General features: G+C 47.7%; 1 protein-coding gene across 4 annotated transcripts; it reads left to right on the top strand.

Annotated features, from left to right (window-relative positions):
* The first annotated feature begins 61 nt into the window (after positions 1-61).
* PAX6 (paired box 6) lies at positions 62-17020 on the top strand. Of its 4 annotated transcripts, none has more exons than XM_084896053.1 (11): positions 62-119; positions 3588-3718; positions 4526-4567; positions 4662-4676; positions 5571-5736; positions 11380-11538; positions 12049-12131; positions 12335-12485; positions 12586-12701; positions 15822-15972; positions 16927-17020. In XM_084896053.1, exons 1-11 carry the CDS (start codon positions 110-112, stop codon positions 17010-17012), a joined length of 1110 nt encoding a protein of 369 aa, XP_084752179.1. In that variant the 5' UTR covers positions 62-109; the 3' UTR covers positions 17013-17020. The 4 variants fall into 4 exon arrangements, with proteins under 4 accessions (XP_084752179.1, XP_084752177.1, XP_084752180.1 ...); XM_084896051.1 differs by having other exon boundaries at positions 4662-4877; XM_084896054.1 differs by lacking the exon at positions 4526-4567.
* The last annotated feature ends 1536 nt before the right edge of the window (positions 17021-18556 follow it).

The raw sequence follows: 18556 nt of genomic DNA, 5'->3' as shown, positions 1-18556 counted from the left end.
CTCCATCCAGAGGCAGGCCTACCCCGCCCAGGACTAATGCCTGTGTTCTTGCTAACAGAATCCCATATTCGAGCCCCGTGGGATCCCGCGCCCCACAGCCAGTGCCAGCATGCAGAACAGTAAGTGCCTCTAGTCTCTCTCCCGTGGGGCTGGGCATCCGAGGACCCAGTGGGTCAGGGGAAGGGGTCAGCTCTGACCAGGCCACCTTGGTAGCAAGGAAAAACCCCAGGGACCAAAGGCAACTGTGCCCCCCTCTGCGCCTGGCAACCTGAGAGGGGAGGGCTTTTGCTCCGCTGTTCTAGCTCCTGGACAAACAGGAGCTGGGCGCTTCAGAACAGCCCACTCCAGTTTGTGAAGTTGAGGTAGAGAAACCCCATTCCCTCCCCCCAAATCCTGTAACTCACACCTCCCTCCCCTCCCCTGCCCGGGCTCTGACCCCAGAGAGAGGGGCTGGGCTGAGCAGAGAGGGGCGGAGGCTTCTCCTGGCTGCTCCAGGAGAAGGAGGCCCCTTTGGGCTTAGCCAAGACAGAGGTCTCCTCCATGGGGCCGGGTGTGGGGCTCCCTTCCCCAGTCGCTGCCTGGGCAGCTCCTTCCCTCTCTGCCCCTCTAGGGGCCTAGAGGGCAAGACACCCAAGCCTGCAGTGAGGTGGAGGTGGTAAACTTGTCCAGTGGGGGTGTTACTGGGCTCTTGGGTCTGGGAAAAGAGTCGGGCTCCAGCCAAGAACTTGGCAAAGCCCTGCTGCAGCTGTGTGGGTGCTGGTTGTTTCCGGGGTATGCCCATAGCGCCTCTGATCCTGCCTCTTGAGTTTCCCATGCGCCCTCTGCCCAGGCCCCCAGGGTCCAGTCCACCTTCCTGGTCAGTCCAAGCGTGTTGGTATGCAGCAGGGCTAGTCTGGAGTCCGGACCTGGGAGCCTGGAGGACCAGTGAAGCCTAAATAAATCCGGGTTGAGGTGCGGAATCTGCACTCGGGTTAAGGGCTCAGGTGTAGGACTGCAGACCAGACGGGTCCCTAGAGCCAGATGCCTCTGTCCTGGAAGCGCTGGCTGCCTCTCGGTGCCTCAGCGGCTGGTGGACAGAAGCTGGGGAGAGGACGCAAAGGTGGCAAGCTGTAAAGGGGGTTCAGTTGTGCAGAACCTGGCGGCCCCGGGGGCTGGCCCAGGAGGCACCCTTCTTGGCAGCGAAGGCTTCTGCACACCCCCTGGGGCAGCTGGATTCTCCTCCGGCAGCTCAGCCTCCCCAGCGCTCTCGGCGGGGGCCCGGGAGCACAGTGCTTGCCGCTGTGGCCTGGCTGGCGGCCCTGAGGGGCGCGGGGTCGCGGGCAGGCCTGCGGGGCTTTGTGCCCCTCACTCCCGGGTGTGCGCGAGGCGCAGAGCATCCAAATTGACACCATATGTTTTCCTATTAGATGCTTCGTGGTCGGATTCTAGGCGCATAATCATCGCTACTGGGCAGGAGCGCCCGCCGTCCCCGGGGAGGGGACACAATGATTGAGGCTTAACCTCTGAAGGGGAACTGAGCCGCGCTGCCTCGCTGCCATTTCGATGCTGGCAGAGGCGACCTGGCCCTGGCGTCTCCTCGTCTCCTGGGCGAGCACCAGCCCATGGTCCCTGTGGAGGTGTCGGGGAAGTTATTATTATTATTATTATTATTATTATTATTATTTTGCAAGGGTCGGGGGAAGTCTAGGATTAGGCGGCCTCCTATGCCTTGGCGTTCAGAGGTTGGGAATCGCCCAGGCTACGCGTGAAGTTTGGAAAGCCTTTCTTGGTCACTCTCTAGGACAGCCTTTCTCTTTCTGGGGAGGCTTCCTTTGTCCAAAGGGGAAGCCCTGCAGTTGGAGGGTAGATGGGTCCTGCTGAGCCAAGGAAGGGTATTTGGGAGAGACCGGAAGCGTGAACGAGGCCTTGCTCCGTTGGAAAAGTGATGTCCCCGTGTCGTCCCCACTCCTGCTGCGCCCAGGCAGAGCCCAGATCCCCCAGACGCCTGTCACTTCTCATTGAGCTTAGGCTCCGGCCCCCCTCTCGGCGGCGAGGGGCCCCCCCCTCCGCCCCAAGCCTTTGCTACCCCGAACACGCGGCTCCCCTGGAAGGGGAAACGAGTGCGGTTCAATCTCGTCTGAGTGATCTACAAATAGGGACGGAAAGGGTCGTTTTATCATGGTCCCGTTTGTCGTGACGATGCAATTTCCCGGAGCGGAGCACTGTCACAAAGTGACAAGGCTGCCACAAGCGCCCCGACTGATCTTTTCAATTAGCCTTCCATGCATGATCCGGAGCGACTTCCGCCTATTTCCAGAAATTAAGCTCAAACTTGACGTGCAGCTAGTTTTATTTTAAAGACAAATGTCAGGGAGGCTCATCATATTTTTCCCCCCTCTTCTATATTTGGAGCTTATTTATTGCTAAGAAGCGCAGGCTCCTGGAGTCCATTTATCAGAGACTCCAAGGAGAAGAGGGGAGAGAGGAGAGGCGAGCTGAGCAGGGAGCTGCATCTCCTGGAAGGGCTGCTCTCCAGCGTCGGGGCTGCAGGTGGGAGATCTGCACGGAAGTGGAAACTGTCCACTGGCTTTATTTCTGTGCCTGTGGTTTCTAGGGAGGGGGCTGCGGAGAGGGGCTAACTTCCTACCCCTGTTCTCTGAGATTAGACAATGGGCGAGGAGGCTGTGAGATAACAAGATAAAGGAGGGAATGGGGGGGAGGTGTGGGCACTGTGATGTGGTCTCTTCCTTTTCCTTTTGCTTTTTGATTTTTGCTAATATCTGTCCTTGGCTGTGAGGAGAGCAGAGAGCAGCAGCGGAAGTCAATCGAGCTGTGACCGCTGTCTGAGCAGACCCCGGCTACTTCGTGGTTGGAGCAGATCTGGGGCTCTGACCCTCATGCCTGCGGTAGAGACGCTGAAACCCAGGCTAGATCCGCTAGCCCCAGATCTGCTGTTCTGGTTCTTCTCTACTCCTCCCCCTTCTCTTCTCCCACATACGTGTGTTTTTTAACCCGGGTGCTTGTGCGGTGCCTTCGCCAGAGTTTGGAGTGTGACAGCAAACAATTCTGGATTCAAGCCTCCGTGGAAGCGCTGGAAGGCAGTGGGATTTGCCCTGACAGTCTCAGCAACGCGGAGAGCTTGGAAGTTCCGTGTGGGTTCTGGGGAACCGCCGTTTGCCAGACACTCAGGAGGGATCTCTGGGAAGATATTTTTAGAGCTGATTGTTTGCGTCTTGTGGGTTCAGAGGCTGGTTGGGGTGTTCATGAGGAGGGACAGTGGTCTGGGGACACGGCTGGGGTGGTGCCATAGTGAGGTGAGTGTGTTCTTGCTCCTTGGCAGGTGTCTGCCTGCCTGGTGCTTCTGCAGTCCAGCGGGCAAGGGTATGGCTGTGGTTGGGGCTGGGCTGCCCGATGCCCTGCATGGCTGCACGGTCCCGTTGTCATTTTTGATCGATTGCAGGGACCTGATCACCAAGGTTGGCAGGAGTTGGCAGGGAGCTGAGGATGCATTTGGTTGTTTTCTCCTCCTCCTCCTTCTCTTCCTCCTCTCTTCTCTCTTCTCCTCTGCTCTCCCCTCTGTTCCTCTCTTCTCCTCTGCCTTTCCTTAGGTCACAGTGGAGTGAATCAGCTAGGTGGTGTCTTTGTCAACGGGCGGCCACTGCCAGACTCCACCCGGCAGAAGATCGTGGAGCTAGCGCACAGCGGGGCCCGGCCGTGCGACATTTCCCGAATTCTGCAGGTGATCCTCCTGGCGCGCCCCACTCGCCGCCCCTGCGGCCCTCCACTCTCAAGGCCCTCTCTTCATTTCTTACTGTAAACTGCTGCTAATGATGGACCCCCTCCCTCACCCCCTCACCCCAGTCCTCATGCCACTCCCTGACTTCCCGCTTTCCCCTTTCCTTTCACCATCCTTCCCTATCCTTTCAACCTGGTCAGTCACATAACTCATCTGCTTAAAAAAAAAAAAAAAAAGGAGTGTGTGAATTAAAAGAAAAAAAAAACTTTCTCTTTTCACTTGGTAAAAAACATTTATGTTTTTAAATGTACTATCTTTTATGTGCTAGAATAAGCTGAGATTTACAAAACCGGCATAATTGCATTTTCTTCTCTCTCATCCCATGCTTACTTCAGATTTTGATATTGGTGTGCATATGATAAACTAAGGAAGAATATATATATTTATTTAAAAACACAAGTGCTATTTGCCTCCCTCCATAGCTCTCACGTACTCAATTGGGTATATTTTTAAAGGAAATATTAAGTTTAAGTTCAATTTACTTTACCCCTTTGCTCATTAAAACATGACACCACTTTAAACAAGGTTTAAAACACACACACAAATCTGACTTCGTTTTGATGCATCTTCTGGCAGTGTTTAAGAAAACAGTTTTTTTTAATTTAAATTAGTTTTTTTTTTTTAGTTCAAACTGTTTAAAAGTATCCTCCTATTTGTAGTTTTCAGGGCTACAAATGTAATTTTAAGAGAAAAAAAAGGCTCTCTACAGTAAGTTCTCGTACCATTGAAGGTATATTTTTGTGTTTATAGACCCATGCAGATGCAAAAGTCCAAGTGCTGGACAATCAAAACGTAAGCTTGTCATTGTTTAATGCATACTTAAACAATTTTATTTTTGTCTTGAAATTATTAATAATGTGGTTTTCTGTCCACTTCCCCTATGCAGGTGTCCAATGGATGTGTGAGTAAAATTCTGGGCAGGTATTACGAGACTGGCTCCATCAGACCCAGGGCAATCGGTGGTAGTAAACCAAGAGTAGCGACTCCAGAAGTTGTAAGCAAAATAGCCCAGTATAAGCGGGAGTGTCCGTCCATCTTTGCTTGGGAAATCCGAGACAGATTACTGTCGGAGGGGGTCTGTACCAACGATAATATACCAAGTGTAAGTTCACTGAGAACACGCCCCTCCCTGCCCTAAGCTCCACTCTCCCTCCTCTTTACCATATCTTTCTTCACCTCCTTCTGCTCTCCTCCCCACCTTGTCTGTCTCCTATCTCCTCTCTGCTCTACCTCCCTGCTCTCTGTACCTGGGGCTGTTGAGAGGAGCATCCTGACATTTCCTTGACTTTCTGGAAAATGGGAGTCAAGTGTGGGTAGTTGGTCACCTCATTTGCATGCTGCATAGTAGAGGGCGGAGGCACTTGAATCAAGAAGGAAAATTAAAATGAAAACCAGATCCTAACTCCCTCCAAATCTGCCTGCCTGAACATTCCTTCAGGCGTCAAACATCCGTTTCTGTGCTAATATAAAAAAGTGCAACAAAGCTCTAAATAAGTCTTGAGAATTTTTGGAAATCTTTTAACAAAGTAAGGCAGCTATGTCAGCAGAGACCCTCTTACTCACCAGTTTTGACCCAGCTCAGTTTCTGTGCCCAAAGTGATGGCAGTCATTCTGTCCATCATGTCCTTGCAAATCAGCCTACACTGTCCCGTCCCATGATGGTTGGGAGTATTTTTAAAGATGTGTTAAGAGTTGCTCTTTTAGGGGGTGGATGCGTGGAGATGGGGATTTAGGACAGAGTGGCCTTGTTTTTAGGAGACACTATCATTTGGTTTGATTTGGGTTTGATTTGCAGGTGTCATCAATAAACAGAGTTCTTCGCAACCTGGCTAGCGAAAAGCAACAGATGGGCGCAGACGGCATGTATGATAAACTAAGGATATTGAATGGGCAGACCGGAAGCTGGGGCACCCGTCCGGGTTGGTATCCAGGGACTTCAGTTCCAGGGCAACCTACCCAAGGTAAAAACCCCAAGCAACCGTCTAATGCTCCCTATATGCAGCCCATAATCTTCTCCCCAACCTTTCCCTCTCTGGGCTTCTGTGCTTAGAGGATGCAGTGGGGTGACTCTTCAAAGGCTTGGGATACTTGCTTGTACTGCATGTAGGGGGTGTTTATTGAACTCTCTGGTTGGCCTGGGAATGCAAGGGCTATGTCAGGAGTAATATGATTGTAAATGGTGTGTAACATGTGTGTTATGAGCAAGAGTATGTGCGTGTGTGTAAGAGCTAGCTTTGTGATACCCTATTCCAAGTTGCCATTCAAATGCACAGAAAGTCTCTTTGCTGTAGAAGTGAGACAGGTTAACACTGACAGGCTGTGAGGTAAACAGAATTGTATCATTTTGCTTTCTGCCATAATTGACAGATTATGTGACTATGAGTAGGGCTCAAATGAGAGAGGGTGAGCAGAGAGACCCATAGTTGGTCGAGTGGAGAAGGGGGCATTGGGAGTGGTGGTCTCCCAGCTAAAACACCCCCACAGTCTCTCCAGCCTTCCGGGCCCCCAGTTCCCACTAGTTCTCACTCTCTGTGGGAGGCGACTGCTTAGAGGGGTGGAGTAACAACAGTGTGAGCCAGAAGTAGGATGCCCGGGTCTGGGAGAGAAGATAAGGGTGGGGTGGGGCCCGTTGACTCTCTCCTTCCCCTCCACACACACAGAGGTAGCTTGGTCAAGAATAGGAAACAGTTTACTGGGAAGATTAATCGGTATTTGTTGTCCTGGTGACAAGGAGATAATATGTGAGATAATGGGACATGGCGTCTTACTCCCCGGAGCCCGTCCTAGCCTGGGGGCTTCTGGTTCGTGGGGGCTGCGGTGCTGGACGCTGACCGGACTGCCCGCGCGCGCGCGCTCCCAAGGCGGCTCCACGGAGCCGGACCAGAGAAGGGAAAATCGGTAACAGTATGCGAAGTAACTGGTACAAAGGATGCTTCTGTCACTCCCAAGAATTTGTTATGGGAACAATCCTGTCGCTCTGTAATTGCTCATTAGAGAACGTTTTGTTTCTCATTAAGGCGACATGAATAAGCGTCTCGTTGAAGGAGACAGCTGTAGAAATGTTCCACAAGAGACCTCTGGACACGATTCGGCACCAATTGCCAATTAGACATGTCAGTGTTAAGAGCAGAAAACAATATAGGACGGACACTGGGAAGATGGGGTGCAAAGCGCTGGGTCCCGGTTTCCCAGCGCCGCGCTCGGCCGGCCAGAGCTTCCCGATGCTCTGAGCTGGGCGACCCGCCCGCCGGATCCCCTCCCTCCCTGGATCGCCCAACCCGCCGCCTCCCGGAGTTCCGCAGGCACACCTGAGGATCCGCCTCCCACCCGGCTGCAGGCCCAGGCCCGCTGCGGCGTCTGCTGAGGGCGCGGGGCTGACATGGTTAAGTGGGGACCACCACACCCTCACTTGACCTTTGCAGCTTGGAGCCCCACGTGCGCGCAGTGGACACACTCAAGTGAAAGCGCACTTCCCCCTCCACTGCGCCTTCCGCCAGCTCCCCAGCGGCCCCGGGCCTCCAGCCGGCTGGGTCCCACAAGCTGACCCCGAGCCTCCGCGCTGGCCCCTCGGCTCTCGGGCCCAGAAGCCCAGGCTGCAGCTTTGCTAGCCCCGCCGCTTCCCGTACGGGCGGCGCGGCTTCGGGCAGCTTTTTGTCTCCCGGAGCGCGAGGGCGGGAAGCGATTGCCTACCCGCGGGGACCTGGTGGTGGCGATTGGGGCGGGAACTTAGTACTTGCAGCAGCGACTTGCTGGAGAATTCCCCAACTAACTGCCAGCCAGCCCCGCTTCTGCTCCCGCATAAAACCCAAGTCTGTGCCCCGATCCCGGCGCGGGGGCAGCGCGGTTCTCGCACACCGAGCGAGCGTGGGAGTCCGCGCGTGGGGGCCGCGGGCGCCGGTGGGGAGCTTGGGCGGATGCTTGGAGGATCTTCAGGCTTCTGGGAGTTAGCAAGGATCCCCTCCCGCATTGGCCCCTTTCCCTGGGCCAGGAAGCCGTTTTGGGGCTTCTTAAGAGTCTCTTACTCGGAAAGCATAAGGCGAGGTTAGGTTTCAGAGGGAGACAAGTACGGTTTCCATCCAATCGACCGCACGCGGCAGTGGATAAGATCGGGAGGACGAGGGCTGACAAGAGACAGCTCTATCCGGCCCCAGTTCTCCAGCGATTTGGGTTTTAGGGATCACGAGACACTTTTTCTTATCTCCTCCCCTAACCCTCACCTCCCTTCTCCCCCTCCCCAATACCCAGGCCCTCTATAGGATTTATTCAGTCTCTTTTTCAACAGATGCTACAATGTTTTGATCCGGGCCTCCCGAGCTGAAAAGGTGCCGCAACCGGGTTGCTATCTTTTCTTGCTTGTTTTCCGCCTCACTGATTAAGACACTAAGAAACTAAGGAATGATTTTATTTCCCAGCGTCCTTCCCCCACCTCCCTTCTCCTCCCAGAAACAAATCCCGTCCCCAGCGTCAGATGGTCCTGGGGCTGGGATAATGGGAGGCGCTTTCACTGGCCTCCGCGCGGATTAGGCTGCAAGGTGGACGGCGCCCGGCCCATTGAAGGCGCCTTCCCGCGCTCGGAGGGGGCGCCTTTTAAAGAAGATATCTTAATTGTTTGCCACTTAGCTTTATCATATGGGGAATTTGAGATCCAGCTTCTAGTTTTATTTTTGTGAAAAGCTTGAAGGGAGAAAGGTAAATCCACTAAAGGAAAAAGGGAGGGAGGGAGCAATCTAAAAGTGACCGCTCTGTCACCGCCTGGCTAGAACAGTTGCTACTATGAAAATAATAATAATAATAATAATAATAATAATAATAATAATAATAATAATGGTGCAGGTTTGCACCGCTAAGAGGAGTCACGGAGGGATGCTATAGTCACGGGTTTCTTCTGACCTGCTTCTAAATTCCACTCTGCCCCAAAGAAGTTTAAAATCCAGCTCCTCTCCTCTCCGTTGACTTTCCTCTCCTTAAATGCCAGTTCTCAAGTCAGTTGCGTGCCTGCGTTTGTGTGAGTGTGTGGGGAGGGGGAGGGGGAGAGGAAGGAGAAGGGAAGCGTGGGCAAATGTCCATGTTTTAAAATTAGGAAGGTGTCAGAGAAGCAAAGGAGAGCAGAGAATGCTATCAGTGAGGGTCTTCTGAGAGAGACCGGGCAGCTTTGTTTCATTGGCAAGATCGAATGTGCCAGAAAAAGGCCTGGGATGGGGCCTCCTGGAAGGCATGACTGATCACCCCTGCGAGATGGGATTGTGGTCTCTACAGGGCCATGTCTCTAAATGTCCGATGACCAGTTTTTGTTTGTTTTTTTTCCAAAGCAATACCCTAGGAGCCTGTCCAGTTGGCCCAAAAGGACTATTGCTAAAGTCCTCCTCATTCACTGAACCCCCAATAAGGGCAGCTCTTCATTTCTTCCCCTGAAAACAAAAACAAAAACAAAAACAAAAACAAAAAGCACATACAAAAAAAACACTTTGCTAAGTCCCCTCAGAAACCTGGGGCAGTAAATTAGCGAAGGTGTGCTGGCGTGGGTGAGTCTCCCCTGCACCCAGTAGCCCTCCCCACTCCCGCCTTTCTGAGACAGCACAAGACCACCCTAAGTAGTGCCTCTGCCTGTGACTAATACTGTCTTTCCCCCTTATCTTCCCTTTCCTCTTTCTCTCCTCTCTCCTTCCACCTTCTTATTTCCTTTTCCTCTCAACACTCTTTTCTGTCTTTCTTACACCTTTCTTCCTCCATCTGCCTCTCCTCTTCCCTGTCCCCTACCAATCCCACCCCATCTTCCCTCCAGGCTTTCACCCCTATCCCCCAACCCTGGTCTCTATCATCCCTGATTATCAGCCCCCCCCCCATGCCCTCTAGTCCCCATCCACCCTCCCTGCCCCCCCCCACACTCCATACCCTGGCCCCCCATCCACCTTCCACCACTCCCCTCCCATCCCCCCAGCCAAGCCCCTAAATAGCATTGAGGCGCCCGCTCTCCGGACAGTGATTAATGATAGCGGAGCAGAGGGGTTAACACACTTCACTGAAAAGTCTGTTGACTGGGCTTCTTGTAACACAATGTGGCCCGCTGCACGCCTCAAGAGAATCCTTTTGTTGTCCGCGCTCATTGTGGCCTCAAAATTCTGCCCACGAAAGTTTGCCTGCGCTCCTGCCCCAGGAGTTTAATAGTTTCCCTTACTCGCGGGGCATTGTGCGGCGCTGAAAAGCAGCCCCTCGCTATTCAAGTGTTGGTGGTCATCTCAATAGATCTCCGAGGGCCCATATGGTGGCCAGTGCCGATGAATCCGCCTGTTTAAATGGGGGAGAAAGTTGGGGTTTTAAAACATTTCAAAGTTCCTGAAAAGATCCCCACTAGATCCTGTCACAATTCCCTGAACTCTTTGAAGGCGATGCCTATTGTCTCCCGGTTATAAATGATATTCCTGGCCAAGTCGATTCCCACCAAGGCCCCCTAGAGGCCCCTTCCCTCCCCCCCTACTGGCCAAGTTTCTAGGTCAGCCCCTGTTGGTATCCCTTGGGGGCCTCAGGACCCAAGACCTAGGACCCAGCTTGCCGACCCAGTCAGGGCTGAGCGCTTCCCTTCAGACAGGCTGTGGCCTCCTGGGCAAGGCGCAAGACAAGCGACAGCCAGCTCAAGTGCACATCTTGCCCTCCAAGCAACAAGGGAAAACAATAAAACTTTCCCCTGTTTAATGATAGAAATTACATTAAAAGTGGTGGAAATGCCCTAATTAAAAATGTACCACTTTAAATGATGTGCCAAGGATTCAGCTGCAGCCTAGAATACTTAGCTAGTTAGTGAACTCTCTACTATTTCTTTTTTTAAATTACACGTTAAAAATTTAAAAGAAATCTTACTTTTCTCTGGTGCAACACATTACAAAGAATGGACAGTCCTTTTATCTAAATATAAAATTCGATTTTCAGCAATTATAGCCTGTTCTTGGTGATGATATAATTACAGCTGTGCTCGTAATAGGTGTCAAGGCAAAGCGCACTCATACAATAGTTGAATAAAACTGCAGAACAATGCGAGTATTTCTAAATTCACAACCTTTAAAATGAAATTGACTGTGCAGAATTAAAATAAAAACTAGATAAATATTTTTTTAAAAAGATTACAAGCTTGGTTTGGTTTCTTAATAGCATTTTCTACAAACCTATCAACATCTAATTGATTAGATAGGAATTACTGATTATAGATCAGCTGAAATCGTGAACATCACTCTTCTATTTTCCCAACACAGCCATAGGTAAATAGATTCTATAGGGAAAGGTAACTAACTGGGTAAAGCATTTGGGGAGTCACGTTTAGTTATGAAAGATCGTTTGAATCAGAAACATTAGCACTTATTTTGTCATTCGAAGAAATGTTACTCTGTAAGTATATTGTATGGTGGGGCTCATCTTGATAAAAACAGAAAGAAAAAAAAAAAGGTCAGGTGATGTATGTCCAAAATGCCTTTTATTAAAAAGAAACATCCCTTGGGAATGTTTTCACAAGACTGTCTGAATATACAGCTCTTGGAGTTTGTGCCTATACCAGACCCTTTGGAGGCCCCAAGTTATTCCAAATTTCTCATACTGTCCTATTCTTTTTGTTCCAGATGGCTGCCAGCAACAGGAAGGAGGGGGAGAGAATACTAACTCCATCAGTTCCAATGGAGAAGATTCAGATGAAGCCCAAATGCGACTTCAGCTGAAGCGGAAGCTACAAAGAAATAGAACATCCTTTACCCAAGAGCAAATTGAGGCCCTGGAGAAAGGTGATGGAGTTTTTCAAAGTAGAGAAACAGTAAATCAAAGTAAATGCCACATCTTCAGTACAAAGAGCTAAATTTAGCCAGGGCCCTTTGCATAGAGGACTGAAAAGATTTCTCTCTCTCTCTCTCTCTCTTTTTTTTTTTTTTTTTTTGTCTCTTTCTTTATTTTTTTTTTCTGGGCATCTTTTCAGTGTGTGTGTGTGTGTGTGTGTGTGTGTGTGTGTGTGTTTTCTTTCTTCTTTTCATGTACCAATAATTCAAAGACTAAAAGTCTGACTTCTCATACTGGAAAAAAAAAAAAAAAAAAAAAAGAGTTGGCTAATTCAGGCCACAGAAGAGTCCTTGAATGAATGTCATTCCAAAGAGAATTTAGCTTGGTTCTGGTGGGATAGTTCCTCCAACAGTAGTAGCATTTTAAAAGGAATTGGTTGGAAGCGGGAACCAGTTGGAGTCAGGATGTGGCGGACATGTTATGTGTAGTTCTGGCACAACAAAGAAAACTTACTCTTTCAGAGTTTGAGAGGACCCATTATCCAGATGTGTTTGCCAGAGAAAGACTAGCGGCCAAAATAGATCTACCTGAAGCAAGAATACAGGTACCCAGTTGCCCTGTGGTTTCATGCTTTGCTATTCAAACCATTTGCCTTTTCTAGAGACAAAGGTGCTTCTAATGAACTTCATTCATTTATGTAAATGGTAACAGATTCAGTGTGCTGAGTACTTTGCCACCATTGGGGGGAGGGGCACAGCGGAAATGCCTGTGGTGGGTGCAGGGCTAACCTGTTCTGTCTGATTTCAGGTATGGTTTTCTAATCGAAGGGCCAAATGGAGAAGAGAAGAAAAACTGAGGAATCAGAGAAGACAGGCCAGCAACACACCTAGTCATATTCCTATCAGCAGTAGTTTCAGCACCAGTGTCTACCAACCAATCCCACAACCCACCACGCCTGGTAATGTGAAGTGTTACTACTACTAAGAAATGTGTTTAAACCCACTTGCCCTGGGCTCTGGCTCTCACCATGACTGTTGGTTGTGTCTCTTTCCCTGCAGTTTCCTCCTTCACATCGGGCTCCATGTTGGGCCGAACAGACACAGCCCTCACCAACACGTACAGCGCTCTGCCACCCATGCCCAGCTTCACCATGGCCAATAACCTGCCTATGCAAGTAAGTGAGGCCTGTGGCTGCCTGCTTAGCGGGGGTGGGGAGTGGGTCAGGGCCTGCAGACGTCATTGGCCGTGTATGCCCCCCTTGGGAGCCTTTCTCACTACAGTAATTGGCTTGCCCAGTCTCGCCTGAGATGAAAACAGTCAATCCAGCTTTTAGTTGATTGATTGATTCATTCCCTTAAAAAAAAATACAAAAACCCGATGTTCAATCAAGGTTATCTGCTTGTTGCTCACAGAGAATGTATGTTAGCTTGATAATGGTGGGTGGGAAGGAGGCATGTTTTGGATGTCAGTGGAACTTGTCCTGGAAAATGGAAATAATGCACATTATCAGATAGTAAGGGGTTGGAAATAAAGTTGGGGTTTATATTAATGTGTTCATATAATAGACTAGAGGCTCGGTGCATGACATTTGTACACTGGGAGGGGGTGTTTCTCAGCCTGGCCTGTGCCCTCTCGCAGTCCAGGACCCCGTGGGGGATGCCTGCCTGCCACACAGGTGGGGGAGGTTCCCACCACTGCTGCTGTGCTTGCCAGCCATGAGTCCGGGCTTCTGGCTGAGCAGTGTTCTCCCTGTGGGAGCCCAGTGACCACCAGGGGCGTCTCCTGTGTTAAGCATCTGCCCCCTGGTGGTCAATGCATGTCATAGCAACCAGTCGTTCCCCTGTTCAGTTGATTTGCATATTAGGGTTTTATTACATAGGATATATAATCTGTGTATGCATTTTGGACATTATATGTGATAAACTAGTGAGGAAGATAAAATGGGTCAGAAATGGGACTCATATTTGCATGGTGGTATATGCTTAATATAGAGAAATAGCTAGTTTTCTTTGTACATCTTACAATAAAGAAAAGACACAGAAGGTATTGGCTAGAAATTTAGTGTGTCTTTGCTGAGAATTATGTGATGAGTTTGTGGCACTCCAAGCTGCCTGGGATGATGCTATTTACTTGGTATAACAACCTGTCCCTACCTACTATCAATTCTGTCCCAGATATTGATCAGCCCCTACACATGCCTGCGAGAGGGCACAGGCCAGGCTGAGAGACACCCCCTCCCAGTGTACAAATGTCATGCACCGGGCCTATAGTCTATTAAGGTTAAGCCTTTATGGTGGAAGTTATACAGTGCAGGTGGTATGTACTAGAACTTTGCAGCTGATTGGATTCTGGATAGGGGAAAAATCTGGTCTTCTGCTGGGCCCTCTGCAGTGACTTTCCTAGGACTCCTGCCTGTGCAACAATTACGGATGCCAATGGTGTGAGATTGGCCAGCATGAGCCCCTTCTGGAACCAGTTCTGTGGTCACAGAGTGTTTATTCTCCACTGAATATCTTTTGCTGGTTTTCTAATCCAAGTAACAGCAGAATAAGTGTTTCACAGTCTTCAGACCAATACAGGAGCAGCTAGATAAGCAACTTCAGAAGCATTATTTCCATGTTTATTTTTATTGCACCTGGATATGATTGGCCATGGTGCAATTATTGTAAATTAAAGGATTAACAGCCCATTAGTTGGTGTTACTACAACTGCCTTGGAATTTTCCAGAAGTCTGATTGCCTGGAGGAAGTGATTTTGGGAATTAGAAACAAATGCAAGCTGAAATTCTGGCAGGGCCCTCAAGGCCTGCTTGCCTCTTTGAAACTGCTGTTAGTCATCCTCTGACTTGAGTAAGGCCACTGAGTAGCTTGTTCTGTTCGGTTTTGTAAATTGTAGCAACATCTAGGTTTTTGTGAAGATAACCAGATATGTACAAGGGAATGCAATAGAAACAAACAGATGCTGCTATTCTAATAGGGTTGTTTTCACATATAAACTGGCATGGGTCAATTGATTTCTCTGACTTTAAAAACATTACACAACCTATACACCCCAAAATATACATGCATTCATAAAGACTAAAAGGTGCCTCGTTAGCGCAGTAGGTAGCGCTTCAGTCTCATAAAGACTAAAGAAAATAAAAATATCGGTGATTCTGTTCAGAGAAAATTACCCTTTGAATTTTGGAGCGGGAGCAGGGGTTGCTGGTGTTTGTGTGGAGCTAGCCTCTCTGTCCATCACTTCATCATGTTGACCAAAGTCTTCCACCATTTTACAAAAAGATTGGGTGTCCTCCTCTGAATCTTCTTTAATGTGTCATGCTTTCTAAGACTGTGGATGTTGCAATGTTAAACATGTCTATAGTTTGCAGAGTGCAGTAGTACTATCATCGTCTCCCTTGTTTCTGACATCATGCTTCTATTGATTCATCCTAAGTTGTTTGTCCGTGAGGGTTCATGGGTTTTGCCCCAGTTCTGTGTATTTCTCATTTAGTTAGGAGAAAGGCTCATCTCTTTTATATCACCATTGCAACACCATTTTAAGGAGAAAACCCAGGCTGGGTTTGTGGGTCTATAAGGAAGTTTTAGCTAATTCTCAGGATGGGGCAAGGTATTTACTGACACTTCTAACTACTTTAATACGAGATCATTACTGATCTGTCTCTTTAAAGAATCTTTAATCCCATGAGTCCAGCCATGAAAGACTCCCAAAGTCCCCAAACCCAACTTCATAAAGAGCTCCTCCCACTGCTCCCTGCCTCACAGCTTGGGATTTGGGGGTCACTGGGTTCTCAAATAGATTCCATTTACCGAAGAAGGGATGTGTTTTAATGAAAGTCTTCATGCTATAGCTTCTCTAAAGATGTCAGCAGAGATTCAAGACAAAAATGCACAAAAGTCCTATTAATTTTATGGGTAGTGCCACCGTCTACCTGGGCAGTTGTCTAAATTTGTAGTATATCTATTTATCTAAAATATTGTTATGGATCTCAGAGATGAAGAGAGAAGGAGAGAGAGAGGCAGAAACATCAATGATGAGAGAGAAACATTGATTGGCTGCTTCCTGCATGCCCCACACTGGGGATCCAGTCTGCAACCTGGGCATTTGCCCCTATTGGAATTGAACCATGACCTTCTGGTTCATAGGTTGACACCCATGGAATTTTCCAGTTCTTTACATGAGGACGTCTTCAATGGTCAGAGCTGCTGGCAGAGTTCCTTGGGAGGAGGGAGCTTGGGGCTGTGGCTGTGTGATGTGTTTCTCTGTAACCACAGGCTTGTCTTTCTCCTCTCAGCCCCCAGTCCCCAGCCAGACGTCCTCGTACTCCTGCATGCTGCCTACCAGCCCTTCGGTGAATGGCCGGAGTTATGATACCTATACCCCCCCACATATGCAGACACATATGAACAGCCAGCCAATGGGCACCTCGGGCACCACTTCCACAGGTGAGCTGCTACTCCTAAGGCTGCTTAGGAGCTTCTTTTGCCAGGTGATCTCTCTATACTCAAAGTTGACCTAAAGAAAACACACACACACACACACACACACACACACACACACACACACACCTCCTGGCCTTGTGTGATCCTGTGTTTAACTCTTTATTGCTTGCTTTTCTGGGGAAAAGTGATTGAAAAGGGAAATTCAGCCAACCTAGTTAGTAACTTGACACTATACAGACAGAAAGCAAAGTTGTTCTTCCTGAGGTTGTCTGTAAAGCCAAGGCCCAAGAATGTAAGGTCTCAGAGGAGCGATCATTAGCCATAGTTCAACAATTAGGGCTCCCTGAGCTGCACAGTGAGTGTTTACTGGAAGACTTCTCTCCCCGCTAGCTCTTCTGTGCTTCTCATTGCAGCTGAAGTACCACATTGGTTTTCCAGAGATAGTTTTATCACAAAGTCCCAAAATACAAACCAATGGGGCGTTTTGTTTTTTTCTTCTGTTTTTTTTTTTCTTTTTTTTTTTTCTTGTGTATAAGGCAGTGGTCGGCAAACTGTGGCTCACTAGCCACATACGGCTCTATGGCCCCTTGAGTGTGGCTCTTCCACAAAATACCACATGTGGGCGAGCACTTACAGTGGATTAAAACTTTGTGGCGCATGTGCAGAAGTCGGTTTTCAGCTCTCAAAAGAAATTTCAATCGTTCTGTTGATATTTGGCTTTGTTGACTAATGAGTTTGCTGACTGCTGGCATAGGGGACTTGGATTCAATAAGGGTGTGTAAAATGTTATGTGGCTTCTGAAACTGGTACTTTGGTTTGTAACACTTCAAGATATATGAAAATACAGTAAAAATGTTAGAATGCATTAGAGCTCATTGTCTTAAATATGAAGTCATACTCCTTGCCTATCTCTCGAAGGGAATATCTACATGGCTATTTTTTTTCACCCATTTCTAGGACTCATTTCCCCTGGTGTGTCAGTTCCAGTTCAAGTTCCTGGAAGTGAACCTGATATGTCTCAATATTGGCCAAGATTACAGTAAAAGAAAAATGAAAAGAAAATATATCATGTTAATTCAGTCAGTGACTATGTGGACACAACAGTTGGGCGTTCAGGAAGGAAAGGAAAATGGCTGTTAGTAGCACTTCAGTTCTGCGATTGTGCCCGTGTTGTACCACGGGGGCATGGACTTGGAACAAGGACCTTTGTATACAGAAGGAACGAGATCGGTTGGAACAAATCTTCATTTTGGTATCCAAACTTTTATTCATTTTGGTGTATTATTTGTAAATGGGCGTTTGTATGTTATAATGAAAAAAAGAACAACATAGACTGGATGGACATTTGATCTGTGCTGGTCATGAAGTTTTTTTTTTTTTTTTAAGGAAACCATGATCAACAAGCTTTGCCATGAATTTAAGAGTTTTATCGAGATATATCAAATACTTCTACCCATCTGTTCATAGTTTATGGACTGAGGTTCCAAGTTTGTATCATTCCTTTGCATATAATTAAACCTGGAACAAAATGCACTAGATTTATGTAAGAAATATCTGTTGGTTTCCCAAAGGTTGTTAACAGATGAAGTTTATGTGCAAAAAAAGGGTAAGATATAAATTCGAGGAAGAAAAAAGTTGATAGCTGAAAGGTAGAGCGTGTCTTCGATATAATCCAATTTGTTTTTTTGTCAAAATGTAAGTATTTGTCTTCCCTAGAAATCCTCAGAATGATTTCTATAATAAAGTTAATTTCATTTATATTTGACAAGAATACTCTATAGATGTTTTATACACATTTTCATGCAATCATGTGTTTCTTTTTTGGCCAGCAAAAGTTTATTGTTCTTAGATGTAGCTGTATTACTGTTCACAGTCCAATCATTTTGTGCATCTAGAATTCATTCCTAATCAATTAAAAGTGCTTGCAAGAGTTTTAAACTTAAGTGTTTTGAAGTTGTTCACAACTACATATCAAAATTAACCATTGTTGATTGTTAAAACCATGCCAAAGCCTTTGTATTTCCTTTATTATACTATTTTCTTTTTAAGCTTATAGTGTGGTGTTACAAATTTTGTTCCCATATTGGAGTAGCATTCTAAACCAATGGTTGCTATCATACATTCTCTATTTTAAATCCCGATGATCCTTAAAGAAATAATTCTTAAAGATATCATAAATTGGAAATGGGTTAGAAAAAAATTCCACTTGAAAATGCATGTTGCGCTGTGCCCATTGATGCCCACAACACACATACTAAATGGAAACATTTTCCAGCTAGCCATTTAATTCAAAAGCTCAAAGTCTAGAAATAATTTAAAAAATGCAACAAGCTATTAACTAAGAATTGTCTTTTGAATTAGAGCTGGCATTTTCAATCTGGGCAGATTTCCATTGTCAGCCTATTTTAACAGCAATTTCCCACTGAAGTATATTCAAAAGTAGATTTCTTATACAAGACTCTCTGAAAGCTGTTGCCTTTCTCCCTTTTCTCTCTCCCTCCCCTTTGCACAGAGGCATCATTCCCCATTGAACCACTACAGCTGTTCCCATTTGAATCTCCCTTTCTGTGCGGTTGTGGAAGGTTGG

This window comes from Pipistrellus hanaki (assembly GCF_964339955.1).
Source record: "Pipistrellus hanaki genome assembly, chromosome: 9".
NCBI classification, from domain to species: domain Eukaryota; kingdom Metazoa; phylum Chordata; class Mammalia; order Chiroptera; family Vespertilionidae; genus Pipistrellus; species Pipistrellus hanaki.
The sequence above is the reverse complement of the archived record's forward strand: the minus strand, read 5'-3'. Positions and strand labels throughout refer to the sequence as shown.